Genomic DNA, 19,763 nt, shown 5'->3' with positions numbered 1-19,763 from the left:
TGAACATCTTGCTGGGGTCATTTGACCCCAGTATTCTTTCCTGCCATGACAGGGGGTCGGACTAGATGATCTGCTCAGGTCCCTTCTGACCCTAGAAACTATACCGTCCGATAGCTAGGCAACTGGCTACAGGGTTGGACCCAAAGAGTGCTAATTGAAGGGAGCAATTCATTGTGGTGTAGGTGACCAATGGAGTCCCTCAGGGCTCAGTACTCTTTTAACATCTAATGATCTGGATTCAGGAGTCAGATGTGAACTGGGGAAGTTCCAAATTATGGGGGAGGGTGGTCACACCACAGGACAGGCTAGGGATACAGGCCGACTTGGACACACTCTCAAGGTGGGCCAACCAAAACCTGATGGCCTTCAATGCAGAGAAGTGTAAGGTGCTGCACACCTCAGTAGGAAGAACTCCCAGCATACCTACTGGCTTGCTAGCACCATGACCAAAAGGGACCTGTGTGTCTTGATTGACCACAAGATAGATGTGAGCCACCAATGTGATGCTGTAACTGGCAAAGCTAACCAAATCCTGGTTTTGCTTGAGATGCATGCCAGAGAAGTCATTCTCTCACTTTACTTAGCCCTGGTAAGAGCGCCAGGATGTGGAGAAGCTTCAGAACAGCCAGAAGAGAGCCACTTGTGTGACCTAAGGCCTGGAGGGAAGGCCATACAAGGAGAGGCTGAGGGAACTAGGACTCTTCAGTCTGGAGAACAGAAGGCTCAAGAGGGACTTGGGGGCAGCCTACAGTTACCTAAGAGGTGTAACATCAGGACCTGCGAGAATACTTGTTCACCAGAGCTCCCCAAGGGATAACAAGGTCTAATGACCATAAACTCCAGGAAGGCCGATTTAAATTAGACATTTTTTTTAGCTTATTTATGGTGCGTGTCCAGGGTCTGGAACTAAATCCCCCCAGAGGTGGTGCCAGCACCTACTCTGGACTCCTTCAAAAAAACAGGTGGCTATATTTCTTGTTGGGGTCACTTGATCCCAGCTGAGTTCCTGGACCTGATGATCTCATGAGGTCCCTTCCAGCCCCCAATGTCTATGAAATGTATGAATTCAGTCTAGTCTGTGATGAAAGCCATAAAAATCACATGTAATCACAATTCATGGGGGAAGTTTGCATATGTCTCATCCTTCTGTTTCTACATAGCCTGGAAAAGGTATTCTTCCAGATTATTATACTGGTAATTCTGAAGCACTGTAATATTAATCCAATGCATTTCATTGATAATATTGATATAAAAGTTACGAACATGGCCTATGTAAAATAAAATATAGTTACAAGTTAATTTAATTTTACTACACCAATTAAAATAGAAACACCGTAATTATCTGTACCATTTTTCAGAGAAGTAAGTGTGCATGTGTGTGTGCATGCACACCCACACACTTTCAACAACAGAAATGAGTGGGTAAAAAGCAAATTTGCATGTTTCATAATGATAGTAAAAAAAATGTAAACAACTTTTGCCAAAAGGCTGTATAATATTATTCTAATCTTTTGAACCACAGATGTAAAGTAAATATTCTAATCCCAGAATCAAACAAGGGACCAATTTATCAGTCCAGTCTATGGTTCCTCTCTACAATATTCTGGAAGTGCTGACTACTTCCATATTCACTGAAGATTTAACAAACTTATCCTACTTGAAGCATTCTCCATACACTTCCCTAATTACTTATTAAAGCAGGGATATTCACTAGGGGCAAAACAGGGGAAAGCAATAAATCAAGATCACATTTTTAAAGAAAAAAAAATAGATGGCCAAGAAGTCAGGACTGGACAGGCATTTAGCAAACAAAATTCAGCTGCAATATTGTTTAGGGTCGTTTCATATTTTCTTCTGTTCTATAAGCAATTTTCCTGTTTTAAGTTACTCTGTTATCCTAGTCTGTTAGAAAGTGCAGTGTATAAAATAAAAGTAAATAAATAAAGTATAATGCTAATAAAGTTATAGGCCTACACCTAATTGGAGATTCTGTTTTGATATAGATGTCTCTGTAGTCTATTTGAAAAGAAGGAGGATAATGTATGTATAGGTCTGGTATTCATGTATTGTAAAAGATTGAAAGTTGGAGGGATTTGAATGCTGGAGAAAATGCCTTAGAAGTAAGAGGTTTAAAGAGCTCATTGTATTCAGCATATCACGACTGAAAGGTGACTTGATGATAATGTAGAAGTACCACCCCTTGGAGAAAATACCAAGTCTTAGAAGTACTCTAAATCTACTAGAGAAAAGTTACAGTTAGAAGCAATGACTGGGTAATGAAGCAAGAAGTAATTTGGAAATAAAGCTCCAAGAGCAAAGCTGGGGTTAGATCAAGCAATGTTGCCTGCCTAGATACTTCCTGTTCTGATTCAGAGGTTTATATGGAGGAAGGAGGGTCAGCTGACCCTGGCTAGCCATTCTGGTGACAGAGTGGGCAGAGGCTGTCATTGAGGTTACAGGCCAGCCTTGACATTTGGTAAATGAGAAATCAGTTAAGACATATTGGCTAATCCATTACAAAGTAAAAGTTGGCAAGAGGATTCCAGAATTCCCTGACAAATGCACAGTAGCACATGAATGTGCACATGTGATGCTGGACCGCTTTATCAAAAAAAAAAAAAAGCCATAAAACCCCCCACAAAACCGATTAGAGCAGTGTCTCTCAGTCCATGGTTTGCAACCCAAGTGGGTTGCAAGAATATATGAAAGGGTTGTAAAACAAACTTTAGAAGTGGATTAAACTTTAAAAATGGATCCTTTTTAAAAAAAGGAGGAAGTCATGAAAAACTGGTTTTCCTTTGCAAGCTGTCAGTTCCAGCCTGAAAGGGGTGCTTGCCCCTCCACAATGTTCTATACCCCTTCCCCTTGCCCCACACACTGTGGGGGGTTGTGGCCTGGGGGAGGCAGGGAGCAGCTCAGGAGTCCTGGATCAGGACTGACCAATGTTTACATGTGGGTCCTGGTGCCAAAAAAAAAAAAAAAACCACCCCAAAAAACCACTGGATTAGATGGCTATAAAAGAGAACAAGCTCACTTTTTGCCAAGATAAAGAAGTCATCCCCACTCAAAATGGGGTCTCAAGTTCTTTAGTGTCAATCAAATCTCATTTCTGCTTTCAAAAGAAACTCATCAAGCTGCAATATTTTGTTGCAAGAAATTTTATTTCAGATGCCATTCTCCTTTGTCCTCTTGTTGGTGGTCACCTCAGTTTAAAAGTAGTGGATGGCTAACATGCATGTGAAGAACAAAAGGGTTGGACTGTAATACTAACTGGTAACATACAACATGTACAGCATTTATTTTGAAAGACTATGAATATAATGAATCTACATGTTTTGCATCTGTTATTTGTATGGCACCATAAAAAAAATTTCTAAAACTCATCTGACCTGCTGCTCTGGAGTAACAGTGGGGCTACAAGGCCCATGCAGGCACTTTGGTTTTTATGAATATTTCCTGAGAATACTTGCCTCTCACAACATTAAAAATACAGTATAAAAATAATGCATCTTTTCATAGTACCTCTTCAACACTGCTAAGAATAAAGTTTCTGTATTTTGTTCTTTGGGATTTAAAGCTGCTGGTTCATTTTTAAAGTGCAAATTCTGCTGGGAACAAGTTTCTGGAGATTTCTCAGGGTACTGTGCTCTGCACAAGACTGAGCTTCTGATCTTGCTCCTAAGGAAGGCCTGTATTTTGTGAGAACCTCATTCTTGACCCCACCCTCCCCAAACCATGGAAAAAAAAAAAAAAGCTATCTAATGATGGTTGGCAACATCCTATTCCTCTTACTATAGCTGCAGTTCATAGAATACCAGAGCTTCCATCATTCAGCTTTGAATACACCTTTACATTTCTGTCTGAGAGACTTTTGCAATATCTCCATTTTCATAAGCAGTTCCTTCTTTTCCTATCTCCATCTCTTTCTTCTTCTTCGTCTCTTCCTCATCAAGTTGGGCTTCAACCTCAGCAGGATCCACATAGGTATAAAAATATCCCATGATGGCAAAAATAATGCAAACTGCCAATAGCAAAGAGGCAAACAGCACATATTCTGCCCACTGTAGAGAAACAAAAATGTTAAAAAAGTTAACGTCTATAGAGAACTATATTATTTACTCTTCACAAACAGACTTAATAAATCAGTTCTAACAATGGAAGATGTTTATGTATGTTTTATATGCATTAGATATACTTGCCTCCTTTTAAACTAAATTCAGGCATTTCTGCTTATGACCAGTAAAACAGATTACTTCCCTTTAGAAACATACATGCACGCATGCACGCACACAGACCAATGTCATTATCTGATTACTGCCCAAGTTAAGGTCTATCCATCTTAGAAGTCCAAACTAACTACCTAAGGCTAAAAACAGATTTGGATTGCTCCTGGGACAAAGCCTTCTTTTCCTAGGGTCCTAGAGACACACAAGTCCACTGTCCCACTTTAAATACCTGTGAAGTATCCAATATAAAAAAAAAGTTTTCCCCAGGACAATCAGGGCTAATTTGAATTAAAAGTAATTGAGTGTATAAGCGACTGACTGTCTTGCACCTGCTTTGATGCAAGTCAAAGTCCAAGACAATCACACTTGGAATAAACCCAATGTCTATTTTTACCTTAACATACATTTCTGAAGAAAAATTGGATTCAAGAGACAAACACGGAGAAGATTCTGAAGTGACCTCTTTCAGGTAAATGTCAGAGTGACACCAATTGCTGGAGGAATAACTGACCAGCTCCATCTAGAAAGAAGGACTTAGCCTAGATGGAGTTACATAGGGCATCATCCTACTTTGGAGGTCAACCGCAAATTCAGCTAAATTTCAGTAACAACAGGACTGAATAGTGAGTGAAACTGAAACCCGCAGTCACTCAAGCCTTCTCAGAAGGACCTTAAAAAAAAACCCACACAAAAAAAACAAAACAACTATGATTTTGTCTTGCTACTTAGCCCTAGCCAGGGTCAAGAATACCACAATGGCCTGCATTCAATGCCACAACAGCTCCTCCTTTCTTCTCAACTGCAACCCTTCCAATCAATATGGCTAGTTTCTGAAGGCATCTAGATCTGCTGGGCTAGTAGAACAGGAGCTCTTAAACAAGGCTTGAGCTTTAAATAAATAAATAAAATCAGAAGCCAGAATGTGAATCTATAAGTCTGAGATCCAAAGAGGTGGAAGCATTTCAAAATGCATTTAATGGGCTGGCCTGATAGGACAAACATAAGTCAGCCCAATACCTCTAACCTTAGTACTAATCTCACTATCAGTAGTCATTTCTGTTGTAGGGTTCCTAAAATGATTGCTATTATAAAAAGGAGAACTTGGTTAAACCTGAGTCATGAGTAGGGATTGGGGTTTCCCCATTTCCCATGGGGGTGGGGGGGGAAGAAAAAAAAGCCACAGATTCCCTGTTTTTAAAAAAAAATTGGAGAAAGTGTGGATTTCTTTTTACCAGAGAAATCCACAGATTCTCCATTTTTGCAAAGAGCTCTTGCAGGCTCACCAGAGGGGGAGGGAGAAGGGGGAGGGTGGGGCCTGAGCCACCAAGGCAGCCAAGGCCATGCTCAGGCTCAGACTCACCCTTCACATGGAGCATGGAGGTAAGTGGGGCTGTGGGGCAGGGGTGGACAAGATGGTTGGTGGGTGCTGCTGGCCCCAGGCAGCACATCTCATGCCCTGGCCCTGCTCCCAGCTGCAGGCAGGGGTGCTTCTCTGCACAGGGCTTTGCAGGCAAGAGGTGTGGTGTGCAGCGTGGTGGTGCCCGCCATGTGTGGGCCGGCTGGGCGGCATGTGTACACCTGCCCAGGGGAGAGGGAGAGGGAGGCTGGCATGTGGCTAGAGCACAGCTCCACGGCCAACTTTGCAACCACAGCAAATGATTCGGGGGTGGGGGGGCAGGGCTTGGGCTCACACGCAGTGGTTGCTGCTATTTACCTGGAGGGCCGTGAAGGCAGTGATGGTCGCTGCCTACAAAGCCTCCCACTGCCGCCACAGAGCTGTGCAGCTGACCACTGGGTGGCAGTGTGGTGATGGCCAGGTGGAACGCAGCCATCCCCACCACTATCCTGTGCCGCTGCCACCAGCTGCACAGCTCCAAGCATGGCTCTGCGGCAGCAGCAGGAAGCTTTGTAGGCAGCAGCCATCATGCTTGGAGCCGTGTGGCCAGTAGCAGCGGCACAGGACAGGGTGGTGGTGAGGATGGCTGCATACCGCCCAGCCATCACCATGCTGCTGCTGTTACCCGGTGGCCAGCTGCACAGCTCCGGGCATGGCTCTGCGGCAGCAACAGGAGGTTTTTTTTAGGTAGTGGCCATCACAGCCCTCGAGGTAGGCGTCAGCAGCCACTGCATGCAAGCCCCCACCTCCTCCCCTCCGTTCCCTCGCCATGGTTGCAGAGTCTGTCACAGAGCTGTGCTCCAGCTGCATGCCAGCCTCCCTCTCCCCCTTCCCTGGGCAGGCAGCTGGGGAGTACGTGTGCAGCCTGCACATGGCAGGCACCACCACACTGTGCCCTGCACTGCTTGCCTGCAAAGCCCCTCCGCAGAGGGGCACCCCTGCCTTCATCCCCTGGCCCTGTTCCCAGCTGCAATGTGCTCCCTGGGGCTGGAAGCATTGCCTACTCCTTCAACCCCCAAACATCTTCCCCAGCCCTGCCCCACAGCCCCCAAGCCCCACTTACCTCTAGGATCCAGGGGCAAAGGGCATGGCTCCACGATGGCAGTGCTTGCCTGCAAACCCCCCCCCATGCAGCTACCGCCACCCCACACCACCGTGCAGCCAGTTGCGAGGCATGCTGCTGCATGCAAGGCCCCCCTTTCACTCCCCGGCCGGGCAGCACAGGTGTGGCCCACACACCGTGCTTGCCACTGCACTGCTGCACCCTGTGCCACTTGCCCACAAAGCCATGCAGGTAGCCATGGGATAGTAGTGCAGGGCGCAGTGGCAGAGTTGCAGTGGCAGCCTGTGTGCAAACCTCTTGTCAGGCTGGCCAGCATGTGTGGCCCAGAGTGGCACCCCTGCCCTTGCCTCCTGGCCCTGTTCTTGGGAGTGGGCACAGGGGCAGACTACCCTTCTTGATCTACCCCCCCCACCCCCACACACACACACACACACAAACTTACCTGCTGGGGCAGGTGTCAGTGTCTGTGTGTCTGCATGTCTGTGGGCCTGATGCAAGGGGCATCAGGAGGGCTGTTGAGACCATGGTGGGCAGGCTTTAAATCGTGGATTTTGGGTTTTAAAAAAAAAAAAAAAAAAAGTGCAGATTGTCTGATATTTTTAAAGTCAGAGGAAAACCAGGATCCCTGGTCATGAGTAAAGGTTAGGAATACAAAGTGCTTGGCAACAAGGAACTAGTGAAATACATTTGTTATGAACAGAGACTCTTAAAATATTTTAAAATTGTTCTTGAATGAAACCGAGAAGCGACCCAGCAAGATCTAAGCTACAAACACCAAACTCCCATGATTCTGTCCAACAGTCTTCTATTGACTATACAGTAGACTTCATCCAAATAAGATACCCAGCAGCTTATTGCAATGTTCTCCATGTGGCCTCATGAGACCACTTAGTTATAAGTAAGGACCTAACTAAACCATGGTGGAAGTGTACTGTTCACCCCCCTCCCCCCCACTGATTGCCAGAGGGCCCCGGTGGCCCCACCCCTTGCTGCTGAATGGCCAGGAGACAAAACTGGAGCCAAAAAGCATCGTTTTAAAATGCTACCCAGCTGATTAGCAGCAAGTGGTGAAGCCAATGGGGCCCCTCTCCCAATTAGCAGTGCGGGGGTGGGGAGGGTTACGCAGGAAAAACCATCAAGATTAAAAGAAGCCACAGTGTAGCGCACTTCTGCTGTGATTTTAGGTAGGTGATTTTAGGCGATTCTAGTTATAAGAGGAGGTAAATTCTGCACAACCAGGGACTTAGATTATTCACGTCTGGGTGTTTGATTTTTTAAGATCACATGCTCTGTTAAAGGACTCCAATTCCACTAATGTAAGCAGCAATGCAAAATAAATTGTTCTCGCTGATCTAGAATTGTATGAGATGTACTGATAGTGCAATACACAAGTAGAGTTGTGGTGGTAATGTCTACTTGCCTGCTTATCGAGTTTTGATGCTCCAGCCACAATAAGAACAATTATGTTACCAACAGCCACAGTCAGCAACCAGCCTGCCTGCAACACTGACTTCATGTTGGAAGGGGCCTGCAGAAACAACATATTTTAGAGTCCAATTGCTTTACAGGGAAAACTTGTTATAAAAAAAGGCAGATTTACATAAAAATCTTATTTAGTATTCCAAAATTCAGATGATTCTGGCTTTTGACAAGAAGTGCCTTTCCTATTCAATACTGGACAGTGGGATGAACTGGGAAGAGCAATAAAAAAAGTTTTCCACCATTACTTAAAATTAGGGGTGCATTGAGAGGTTTTCTTGGCCGACATGGATAGCCGATGATTAACAAGCCATAACAGCTGATGTGAGAACAGATATTTAGTAATAGTGCAAGGCATTTTAAACTACTGATATAAATAAACCTTTTTTTGTTGTTGTTTGTCTGCTTGTTTTGCATTTAAAACACATCTCCTGCCAGCTCCAGGCCTTGATAAGGAAGGCAGCGACCATCTTATTCCCATGCATGTTACCTCCTTGCCCATGGCTCCTACCCACAGTCTAGTTCTCTGCACAGCCTGTGCTGCTGTCCCGAGTGGGAGGGGTGGACTCTTGCATGGCCAGCAGAGCCAGGTACATTTGGAGCCCCAGAGCATGCTGCTGCCACTTCAGTAATGGCAGACCCTGTGCAGCTGAGTTCCCATGGTCCCTGGGGAGAAGCCACTTGTGCAAGAGGCACCCAGTGGAGCAACATGTCCCTTGCACAGCACCTAACCCTGCCCACACACAGCCCAATGTCTTCACAGCAGCAGCTGGAGCAGTCCCTTTGTTGCTGAGTGCAGTACCCTGTGACCACTCCCCAGCACCTTCCCCCTCCTCCTGCTTGCCAGGACCTGTAGTCTGCCACAAGACTTTACTGCACCCATCAGGGGCCTCTGGGCACATGGCTGTAATTAGATTGGCACCAATAACAGGGGAAATGATGTTATCAGCTATTCTTCTTTTTTGGTTGTTGTAGCCAATCTGATAGCAAAAGCAGATACCAAAAAACCCCCCAAAAAAACAATGTACCCCTATTTAAAATACCATTTTACTTAACTATAAAAGATGACCTCAAATATAAAACAATACCCCCAATAATTAGATGTTATGTATGGAAGATGTATACATTTGTTAGTTTTCCAGGTATAGGATCCAATTATTAAACATTTGCCTTGAATTTGCCCCCCCCAATAAAAATAGGGAAAATTAAAAAACTACACAATAATCGGGGAGGAACCCTCTTGCCCTCTAAAACTTCCCCAAGCCCCTCCTTATTGCTCTCCCTGAGCACAAGAAAGTGGGGGCCAATTTGAAATAAACCTCTAGCAATTTGCCTTACAGGTACCTATAGACTTAGTTTATCCAGAATTGATGCATTTTACCTTCTTTAAAGCTGCTACAAGTTTAAAGCACTCATAGTACAAACTATGCATGATTAAGCCAGAGCTCAAAAAAACATGATTTATAGTTCAGTGGGCTGGGGCCCAGCAGAGGGTCAGTGTTTCAAGTCATGGTGACCCCATAGCTCAGCATGTGTGTAATCAGAACATAACCCCTGCCCCCAAGGATCCAGGTGTTAAATTATCCCTGAGTCATGACTGGAACCGAATGTTTTTGTTGGGAGTCCTGGGATCCTCCAAAACGGTATGTGAAGTTAAGGTGCAAGGCAACATGGTCTAGCTTCACCTTATGGAGGACAGGGCCACATTAATTATATGCAACAGGCTGAGAGAGGGGGTGACAAAAGGATTCTGGGTGAACTGTTTAGGGCCCTGTTTGGTGATGTTTGCCAGACATTTAAGCCTAGTGAAGAACATGAATAGTTGGAAGTGGGAAAGAAAGAGTGCAGCTTAGCTGTGGAAGTGAAGAGGTAGTTGAAGTGTATTCAGTGTAGTGGCTCACCATGGCTTGTAAAAAAGTTGGTGCTGAGAGGGACTGCACACAATGGATTTTAATCATGTTTCTTACTCATGTGGACTACACTAAGTCTATCTTTGTGGTAGTCTGTCATTGCTTTTTGGTAACCTGGTAGGAGCAGTACCATGGATCTGTGTCCATGGAGTCAATTTTGCTAACAAATGCCCAGGGAAAACTTCTTCTGGCATAGTTCAGTACCTGCTAAGGTATAGTGGCTTTAAGTCTACTTTATGGAAATAAAAGTTTCTTTCTTAGCTTGTTCTGAGGGCCTTATGGCTAAGGGCAAGCTAAACTCAGGGGCATCCAAACCCCAAGTCTCTGGGATTAGGCCTGCAAGAAGGATGCCCATCAAAGGATTTGGAAACATCTGAAGCCCCAGGTGTGGGTGGAAGATGTTGGTCAGTAGTAGGGCCACTTATGGTTCTGGACTCTTGGATCTGTAATTATCTTTGGCTAATCTGGCCTGGGATATATAAAATTAAAAACAAAGAATTGTGGTAGTTTCTCAAATCAGCATACTTGCCCAATATGGTCCATGTGTTTTATCATCATGCTCAGTGTTGGCTGCATTTAAAAACCCCTCCTGAGGGGGACTGAGGGAGTGACATGCCACCCTAACTCACGAGGTCTACTACCTTCCAGGGGCCTGCAACTGGTAGAGGCTGCATACTTGAAAAACATGATCATCATGGGTGACTTCAACTACCCAGGGATCTTGCGGGATGAGCACTCCACTAGATCTGATTGCTCACAAAGCTTCTTCCCCTGCATCAAGGATCTGCAACTCAGGAAGAGTATAAGCCAACTAAGAGCAGGCACTCTTAGACTCCTTTGGCCAGAACCAAGTCCATCTAGAGAGCAAACTGCAGACTGAAGGGAAACTAGGTGACAGTAACCATGAGATGATCACTTTTTCAATCCACCACAAGCCAGGGGAAGAAAAAAAAATAGTCAGCCAGTAGGGTAGAAATCCCCGATTTTAGGCAAGCTGATTTCCATGAAAAACCTCAGGAGATTGATTAGCAAGGCCCTTTGGGACCATGGTCTAATGAGGAAGTGAATACAAGAAGAGTGGTCTTTCCTCAAGGAAGCAGTCCTAAAAACTCAAAGAAAGTTTATCCCCTTTCGCAAGAAAGGCAGCAAAAGAGCTGGGAGACCCCCTTGGATTAAACAGGAAGTCATGGACTTCTTGACATTAAAGCAAGAAGCCTACAAGGAATGGAAGTTAGGAACAACTACCAAGGAGGAATACTCCACAGCTGCCGTCACTTTTAGGGAGTAGATCAGGACAGCAAAAGCACTAACAGAAGATAAATTGGCAACCAGAAATCAACAAAAAAACCAGAAAGACAACAAAAAGTCCTTCTTTAGATATGTAGGAAAATCACAAATGGAACAAGGGAAGCATAGGGCCCTTGATAAATGAAATGGGATGGCTTTTAACCAACACTGAGGACAAAACCAAACTCCTAAATGAATTCTTCATGTCGGTATTCCACCAGTCCAAGGGTGCTAGCTTTCTTGACAGGATACAGGATGACTGGTGGGGGTGACCACCCTCCCATAGTTGACTTAGATTTTGTGGGGGAGCACCTACAAAGGCTAAATATCTATAAGTTAGTTGGACCAGATGAGCTACATCCGGAGTGCTAAAAAGAACTGGCCAACATCATTGCGCAACTGATGGCCAAGTTATTTGAAGACTTGTGGCATTTTAGAGAGGTCACAGAAGACTGGAAAAAGCCAATGTGGTACCCATCTTTAGGAAAGGGAGAAAGGATGACCTAGGAAGCTACAGGCCAAATCAGTTTGACCTCAATCCCAGGTAAAATCCTGGAGGGAAAAAAAAAAAACACACCACAGAAGAAACCATCACACAGGCTAACTGAAGGCAATATTCTGAAGGATAGCCAACACTGCTTCATCATGGGCAGGCTGTGCCAGACCAACCTCATTTCCTTCTATGAAGAAGTTACTCACCACCCAGATAGAGAAAATGAGGATGATGTTATATACTTGGACTTCAAAAAGGCCTTTGACCTGGTGTCCCAATGTCCTCATGGTCAAATTGGGAAAATGCAGCCTTGACTACTACATAGTCCAGTGGCTAGGTATCTGGCTCCATGGTAGGACCCAAAGGAGTACCGACTGACAGAACCGAGTCATCAGGGTGGAGGGGGACCAGTGGCATTCCTCAGGGCTCAGTAACTGGACCAATGCTCTTCAACATGTTCATAAATTATTTGGATTCAGGTATTACAAGCAATCTGGCAAAGTTTGCTGATGACACCAAGCTAAGGGGGAGCACTGTCATGCTCAAAGATAAGCTGGCAGTACAGGCTGACCTGGACAGGCTCATCAAGTGGGCAGACCTCAACCCAATTTCATTTAATACACAGAGAAATGCAAAGTGCTCCACTTGGGGAGAAATAACCCACACCACACTAATAGGCTTAGCAGTGCTCTGCTTGCCAGCACTACAATTGAACATGAGCCACCAATGTGAAGCTGTAGCTGGCAGAGCTAACTAAGTACTGGCATACATCAGGGTTTGGGGAAGCATCTATTCACCAAGGCTCCCCAGGGTGGATAAGAAATAATGGGAACAAGCTGATTGAAGGTTGCTTCAGGCTGGACATAAGGAAAAACTTCTTTATAAGCCAAGTGCCAAGGGTTTGGAACAGGCTCCCCCTAGAAGAGGTACAGTCATCCACCCTGGTGATCTTAAAAAAGGTCTTGAGGCCCACCTTGCTGGGATTGTAGGTGATGTGTATAGGGGCATATACCCCTCCCTCCAAAAGGCTGTTCACCACTGAAGCCGCCACCGGCTTCTGCATGTGGTCACCACTCCCCCACTGCTGCTGACACTGCTGCTGGCATCTGCGAGCAGTCCCCACTTGCTGTTTGCTACCCCTCCACCATTGGCACTGCGGCCTGCATCTGCAGGCACTCCCTGCTTGCCACCATGGTACTCTACCAGTCTCAGGAGACACTAGTTGTTTATGGCTGGGATCATTTGTTCCCAGTAGTCTTTCCTGGGAACATACAGGGGGGCTGGACCTGATGATCTACAAGGCCCCTTCCTAGTTGTTAGGGGCTAGAAAACGATATTTTAAATCATTGTGGTATGTGTGCCAGTGTATCATATTATGAGGTATATGCCATTCATCAGAACAATGAAAAGATAAATTAGCCATACACATACCTTATTAGGTTAAATAAGATGGAAATTTTAAAAAAAAATAGGAAGATCATCAGTAACAGTGGTCTTTATACATCTGCCTGCACAACCAAATTTTAAAAAATCCTATATCAATTATCTCAACCCACTTAATTAAAAGAGGTACTGGAACAGGCAAATGTTGGAGGGAGACAGTAGAATTAAAGTGTTCTTGAAGGAGGTTGGAGACATACCAAGGGAAACAGGGTGCCATCTACCAGATAGCATTGAACCTTCCTTAGAACTCTGCAACAAGGAACTGATCACTCACCTTCTAGTGACTGCAAGAATGAAAAATTGTTAAAGCTTGGAAGAGAAGCAATTCCTGTCCTGTCTCCCCCACCCCCTGCAAAAAGCCCAAAACTTAAAAAAAAAAAATGTTTGGCACATTTTAGTAATGGAAAAAAGTTCCTGTCAAGTTAGTGCTCTACTGGGGAAAAACAAGCAATATGCTTACTTAGAAGTTTGGTGGATATCCTTGGAATTGGCCAATAAAAAGAATTTTCTCCTGCCTTCAGACCAGAAGGTCTGAGAAATTTTTTTCTGCATATTGAAGGAAAGTGCAAGTTCTGTAAGCTAACACTTAGAAAAAACATCTTTCGAAAATTTAAAAGTTTAGAAAGCAGAGATTAGTAGAAGTTAGTAAGATTTTCCTCTGGACTTGGCATTATACACAAGACTAAATTATTATATAGAAATGAAGGAATATAAAAGCTTAACATCAATGAATACATAGAACTGTAAGAAGAATACAAAGAACTGTAAGAGACTGAAAGGAAAAAACAAAGAACACAAAACTCCTGCAGATACTGGACTTGGGTTAAAGGAGCATTGCTGATAGAAAATGATAAAATGTCTGTCTTCATGTATATTTTAGGGCTGGGCTGTTCAACTGGCAGCCCATGGGCTGCCTGTGAGGGGTTAGTTGGCAGCCCCCAGGGTTTTACTTGGCCACTACTCCCTGCTTCACTCTGGCAGCAGCAGCAGCAGCAGCAGTAGCAGCAGCGGCAGCAGCATCTGAAGGGTTTAGGTTCCTCCCCTCTGGCTTCTATTTGCTGCCCCATCCCAGAGCAGCATAGCACAGCTCATGGTGCCAGGAAAGCCCATGGCATGGGGTGCCACCATGACAGTGCAGAAAAGCAGCCTGTACCTTGGGAGCTAAAAAGGTAGAGCTGGGGCATGTGGACATGTGCCTGCTGCACCACGGGGTGGGAGAAAGGAAGAAGGTAGGCAGGCCCGCAGCCCATGCTGACGCTACCTACAAGGCATGCAGCCCCCCCTGCCACTAAGAAGTTAGCTAACCCTGGATTAGGAGACTGGATGCATCTTTAAAACATTAAAAAACTTGTTTGTTGCTACGGTGTATTCATTAATAAATAAAAAGTTATAGGATAATTTAAAAAAAAGGAACAGAAGAAGAAGAATTTAAGGGGGCATGATTAAACTGGGTTTCAAGTGCAATTCAGAACTGTTCTTTTTATATCATCATCACCACCACCAAAAACTCTTCTCCATCCAGTTCTGATTCTACAGAAACAAGCAACACAGCAGCATTGCCAATGACAGGGTGACCTGGAGGCTGGTGACCAGTTCAAGTGGTGCAACTTAGTGTAGCTCAGTGGAAAAATCGACATAGGATGGGGCAGGCAATTATTTTGGGAAGAGGGTCACTTACTAAGTTTTGGAAAGCCATCGAGGGCCACATGACAGGCAGCCAGGGGCAGATAAATATTAATTAAATTTATTTATTTTAGGGGCCCCGCAGGCTGGATAGAATGGCCTGGTGGGCCACATCCAGCCCATGGGCTGCATTTTGCCCACCCTGACACAGGACTATGCATTTCATGCAGCCAGAAGTACTACCATGGATTTATCAGAGCAGTTCTGGATAGGACAGATGGCTACACGCTGTGGTGGTGACTATTTTTCCTTAAATAGTAGTTAGTGGTCGCATCAGATGAACAGGAAATGCACTTAATTCATTCTTAATAATGAATTCATCATTGTAGACTATGAGACTAAGAATACTAATGTAACCAAGGGTTCAGAGGAGCAAAAGCACCTACCTGGGAATATGAAAACTCCAGTCCAGTGACGGAGAAGACCACTTCACCACAGGTCATAAGGAAGTACTGAGGGATCTGCCAAGCCATGTGAACTGTATTGGGAGGGATATCCTTTATGTATCTCATCTTTAAACCACTGCTTCCACACTGAAGTATTGATAAGTAAAACACATTAAAAGTTAGGATGAGAAAAAAGCTGTACATAAACATATTCCATTGAAGAGCATAGTTTTTTCCAGTCCCAAGGCTATATTCTTGCCCAAAATATAAGGTTTAGGTAAACAGTGCTCATTAAGCCCATAGTGCTATGGCATTAGCAATCCCAACATTACACTAAGTTCTCTCATTTTTAATGCTTCTAGTAGTTAGTTTTGTGACCGCTATTAAAAGCCTAGAATATATGGAGACCATCAGTTTCAGGGCTGTTTAAGTAGGGCAACTACATTTTTAAACGTAATCTGGAACACTGCCAATCCCTGCCCCAGGCTGGAGGAGCAGTGCCCAACCCAGTGTGTCCCCTGCCTCTGCTCAGGAGAGCGCTAAAAAAGGCACCAAAATACAAGTTCACCCAGGGCACCACACACACATGCGCACACAGCCAGCCAGGACATATGGTCACCCCATGTTTAAAGTACACAGCACCATCAGTGCTCGTCACTTAACAAGCATTCCTTACAACATTGTCAGTGATGTGGCATTAACAGCCCAGAAGCCAACATCCCTTCCTCATTTTCAAAGCTTCTAAAAGAAGTCTTTTGACAGCTCCTTCCCCTTCACTGTTGCTATTAATGGGAGTATAGTTAGTTAACTTACAATTAGCATGCAGTTAAAAGGGAATACAATTAAACAGATGGTAGGACTGAATGATGTTATACACTTAAAAACACTTGTTATGGAACTGACAGGCAGGTGAATTATATTTATATAAAGGTAAGCAACAGATTAATTGGGGTTGGCACTATGTTATGCAATTAAGCAAATTATTCACTTACGTAGTATGCGCATAAGTAAAGCATACAATATTCTAAAATTAGAAATGCAATAAAAGATTTTCAATAAAATAATCTTCTCAATGCTACAAAAGAAAAGACAACACTACATATAGAATTTTAAACAAGAGAGATAGGTTAATGGCTGAACTCATGAGATCTTTAGGGGTATAGGTCGTAGCTGTCCATGTTGGTCTGAGGCCATAGGCAGACAAGGTTCTTTGAGCGAATCTGATCTCTCATTAGACCAACTTAAATTTTTTTCCAACTATTTAAGTTGATCACAAATGTTTAATTGGTCTAATAAAAAGATATCATATTCCCCCAAAGAACCTTGTCTGCCTGAGATCTTTAGGATTTTTGTACCCAACTGGGCTCCAGGTTTTTAAATATAGTAATTAAAAAAGTAATACCCATCTTATAAACCAATTCATTATGGGCATTTTTGCATTACATTCATTATTTTATTTATTTATTTTTACAGCCTATTAGAACTATATGAAGGTTCTTTTATAAATAGTATAAACCAGATTTCCTACAGTAGAGGATATTGCAGATAGCATTAATAAGCAAGAAGGACATCAATGCCTTGCTCTTCTCCCCCACTTTAAGTCAATACAAGAGGTGATTCTCCAGCAGCTCCCTGCAATGCAGCAAACCCAAGCAGCAGCTCATAGGATTCTCCAATGTGGGCCCCTTTCTCCAGCCCATTGCTCAAGAATGGTATTATTTTCTGTAATAAATCTGTCCTTTTTGTGTTTATACTGCTTGCAAGGAGAGGGGTTTGTTTATGCAGGACAACCAGCCAGATTCAGTGATCCCAGATTTCTGGGTGGGGACTCAAGCCACAGTAAACTTATCGGGTACCCCAAAATTTGAACCCAGTCCTTGTTGCTGCTGACCGGTGCCTAGCAGAAGGGTTGCATTTTCTGCAACCTCAACTTACTTCATTAATTATAATGGTGTATGCACTGCCGAATCCAAATGGCATTGATTGTTGTTGGCACTTTGAACCGTTAGTAACAGCAACAATTTCTTTTCTGAGGAAAAAAAAGAAATTTAAAATTAAAAAAAAAAAGAAACTGAAGTCGCATAAAAGTAGAAAATATTCCATGTAGCTTTCCCAGTGACAAGGATGTGTCTACTTAAAGCTTTTGGATTAAAGTAAAGGAAGATACTTACGTCCCTTTTTCGAATGCTGTATAATTGCTTGCAGAACAAGTCTGAACGTCTCCAAAATTAAAATTATTCATTGTAATGTTGGCAGTTGAAGGCAAGTTATTTATAAATCTTTAAGAGACAAAAGAAACAGATTCTGGTTTCAGATTCTATAGAATAGTGGGGTGTAATAAAATAAAGCCTAGACAAAGATATTCTTTATATTGTATACTACCACCAACAGAACAGGTACTTTACATCATATTTATCCTTTTCCTCCACCTTCATGTAACTAGACTTTGATTTTTTTTTAAGTAACACTCATCTTTAAAAATGTGTAAACAATGCAAAACTCAAAAAGAATCCATGCATTTTGCACCGAGTCAGTAAGATAAAACTTGTTTTCTCAGTAACAAATCCAAGTAGAAGATACCAAGAAGCAGACAAAAGATATCAATTAAAAAGATGTTCTTTAAGTGGTCAGTCACTTGCACTTTAAAAAACAAAGCAATTATTATTTTTACATAAGAACATATACCTGATTAGATTTTTTCCTTCTTCTGGCTTTGATGAAATGTCATCATGGACCTGGTGGAAAAAGACAAATCATCATTAATAAGACGTGCATCTGTATCTTTAACAAGCTATGGTGTTCACTATTTTGTGAATATACACAGTAGGTCTTAACAAAATACAAAATTAAGTCTTCTCTTTTAAGGTAACACCAGCGATAGCTGTAAAGCATCCACTTGTTTATCCAGAAATATTTAAAAACTATTTCTTGAGGCTCAAATATTCTGTCACAAGGCACATATAAATATACAGTATACATAGGGTGCCTATACGAGAGTGTGCAATCTGGGATATTGCCTGCCTACCATGCCCTGTCCCCCTTGCAGGCTGCAGAGTTTCAATGGCCTATTAGTGACCCCTTGTTTTATACTTCACAAATATTAACAGTCACTTGTGAAGTAGCAATCAACGCATTTCACAGCTACTGCTACTCTGCCTGTGTGCTCTGCACCCAGGATACTCAATTTTAGTTGTTTTCACGAGCTGACTGGGACCAACCTCCCAAAATCTGGGACTGTCCCAGCCAAATCTAGAATATATGGTCACCCTAAGTATAGATATATGAAGATATTCCTCTGCCATCCAAGGATTGGCATCTTAAACTCCCTTCACACTCTGACAGTAGGGCTAGGAGGGGCCCTCAAGAGATTATCTAGTCTAGGGGCAGGCAAAAAAAAAGGTCTGGCCTACAGGCTGGATCAGTCCTGCAGCAAATTCCATTTCCAGCAGCCCCTGCCCACATCACTGCAGCCAGTTTCCATAGAGAACCTAGCAGCAACCATGCTGTAACAGCAGGGGGCCAGTTCCCATGGAGCACTGGCAGGGTCTGCAACTGGGCAGGGAGCTGCTCTGGCACTGGGATCTTGTGACAGGGACAGCATGGTCCAGAGCCAGGGCACAGCTGCAATCTGTCGCCTGCACACCCCGGGCAGGGGCATTCAGGCAGTGGATCACTGCTCTGCCTCAGCTCCAGACCATGCTGTCACCGCTGCAAGATTTTGGCTCCGGCTGCACAGCAGTTCCCCATCCAGCTGCACACCTTGCCAGCATTGCTGGGACTGGTCTCCATACTAACTCTGACCCCATGCTGTTATGGTACCATTGCTACTGGGATTCTTCATGGAAACCAGTTACAGTGACACAGGAAGGGGGAAGTGGAGTCCAGCCATATCCAACATTTTACCACCTCCCCACCCCCTGGTCGCCCCTGCAACCTAGACCAACCCAAGGATCAAATCTGTGACCTTGGTATTATCAGCACCATGCTTAGGTGTTCTCCATTTACACAAGTATGAAGTTGAGATCCTAGATAGGATTTAAATAGCTTACCAATGTATCTATGATATTCCCGTTGTCATTTTTTATTTCAAGAGTATAACGGTTTTGTCCCAAAGCAGTCAAAGTCTTACTTTTGGTTAGATTTCCAAAGGAAACAGTTAATGCATTTAAGCTGGCAGTGTCAAGCGTGAAGTAATCAGTCTATTGAAAGAGACAAAAACATTGCTATATATTTCTATATCACCATAGACTATATATGTATTTATCAGGATCCTTTAGATCAGGGGCAGGCAATTATTTAGGGCAGAGGGCCACTTACTGGAGTTTTGGCAAGCCATTGAGGGCCGCATGACAGGCAGCCCAGGGCAGATAAATACTGATTTTCTAAATTTTTTTTTT

General features: G+C 43.7%; 1 protein-coding gene across 1 annotated transcript in view; it reads right to left on the bottom strand.

Annotated features, from left to right (window-relative positions):
• Positions 1–3,142: 3,142 nt before the first annotated feature.
• SLC15A1 (solute carrier family 15 member 1) overlaps positions 3,143–19,763 on the bottom strand; it is a gene marked incomplete at its 5' end in the record, with an annotated part of 44,884 nt that continues 28,263 nt past the window's right edge. The window contains 7 exons of the mRNA XM_019528494.1: positions 3,143–4,061; positions 8,106–8,213; positions 15,367–15,513; positions 17,302–17,395; positions 17,538–17,645; positions 18,052–18,101; positions 19,416–19,565. Of these exons, the coding sequence (XP_019384039.1) occupies positions 3,849–4,061; positions 8,106–8,213; positions 15,367–15,513; positions 17,302–17,395; positions 17,538–17,645; positions 18,052–18,101; positions 19,416–19,565 (870 nt within the window). The remainder of the gene's footprint in view (positions 4,062–8,105; positions 8,214–15,366; positions 15,514–17,301; positions 17,396–17,537; positions 17,646–18,051; positions 18,102–19,415; positions 19,566–19,763) is intronic.

This window comes from Crocodylus porosus, unplaced genomic scaffold (genome assembly GCF_001723895.1).
Source record: "Crocodylus porosus isolate Cpor-Errol unplaced genomic scaffold, CroPor_comp1, whole genome shotgun sequence".
In the NCBI taxonomy this organism is placed as follows: domain Eukaryota; kingdom Metazoa; phylum Chordata; order Crocodylia; family Crocodylidae; genus Crocodylus; species Crocodylus porosus.
The sequence above is the reverse complement of the archived record's forward strand: the minus strand, read 5'-3'. Positions and strand labels throughout refer to the sequence as shown.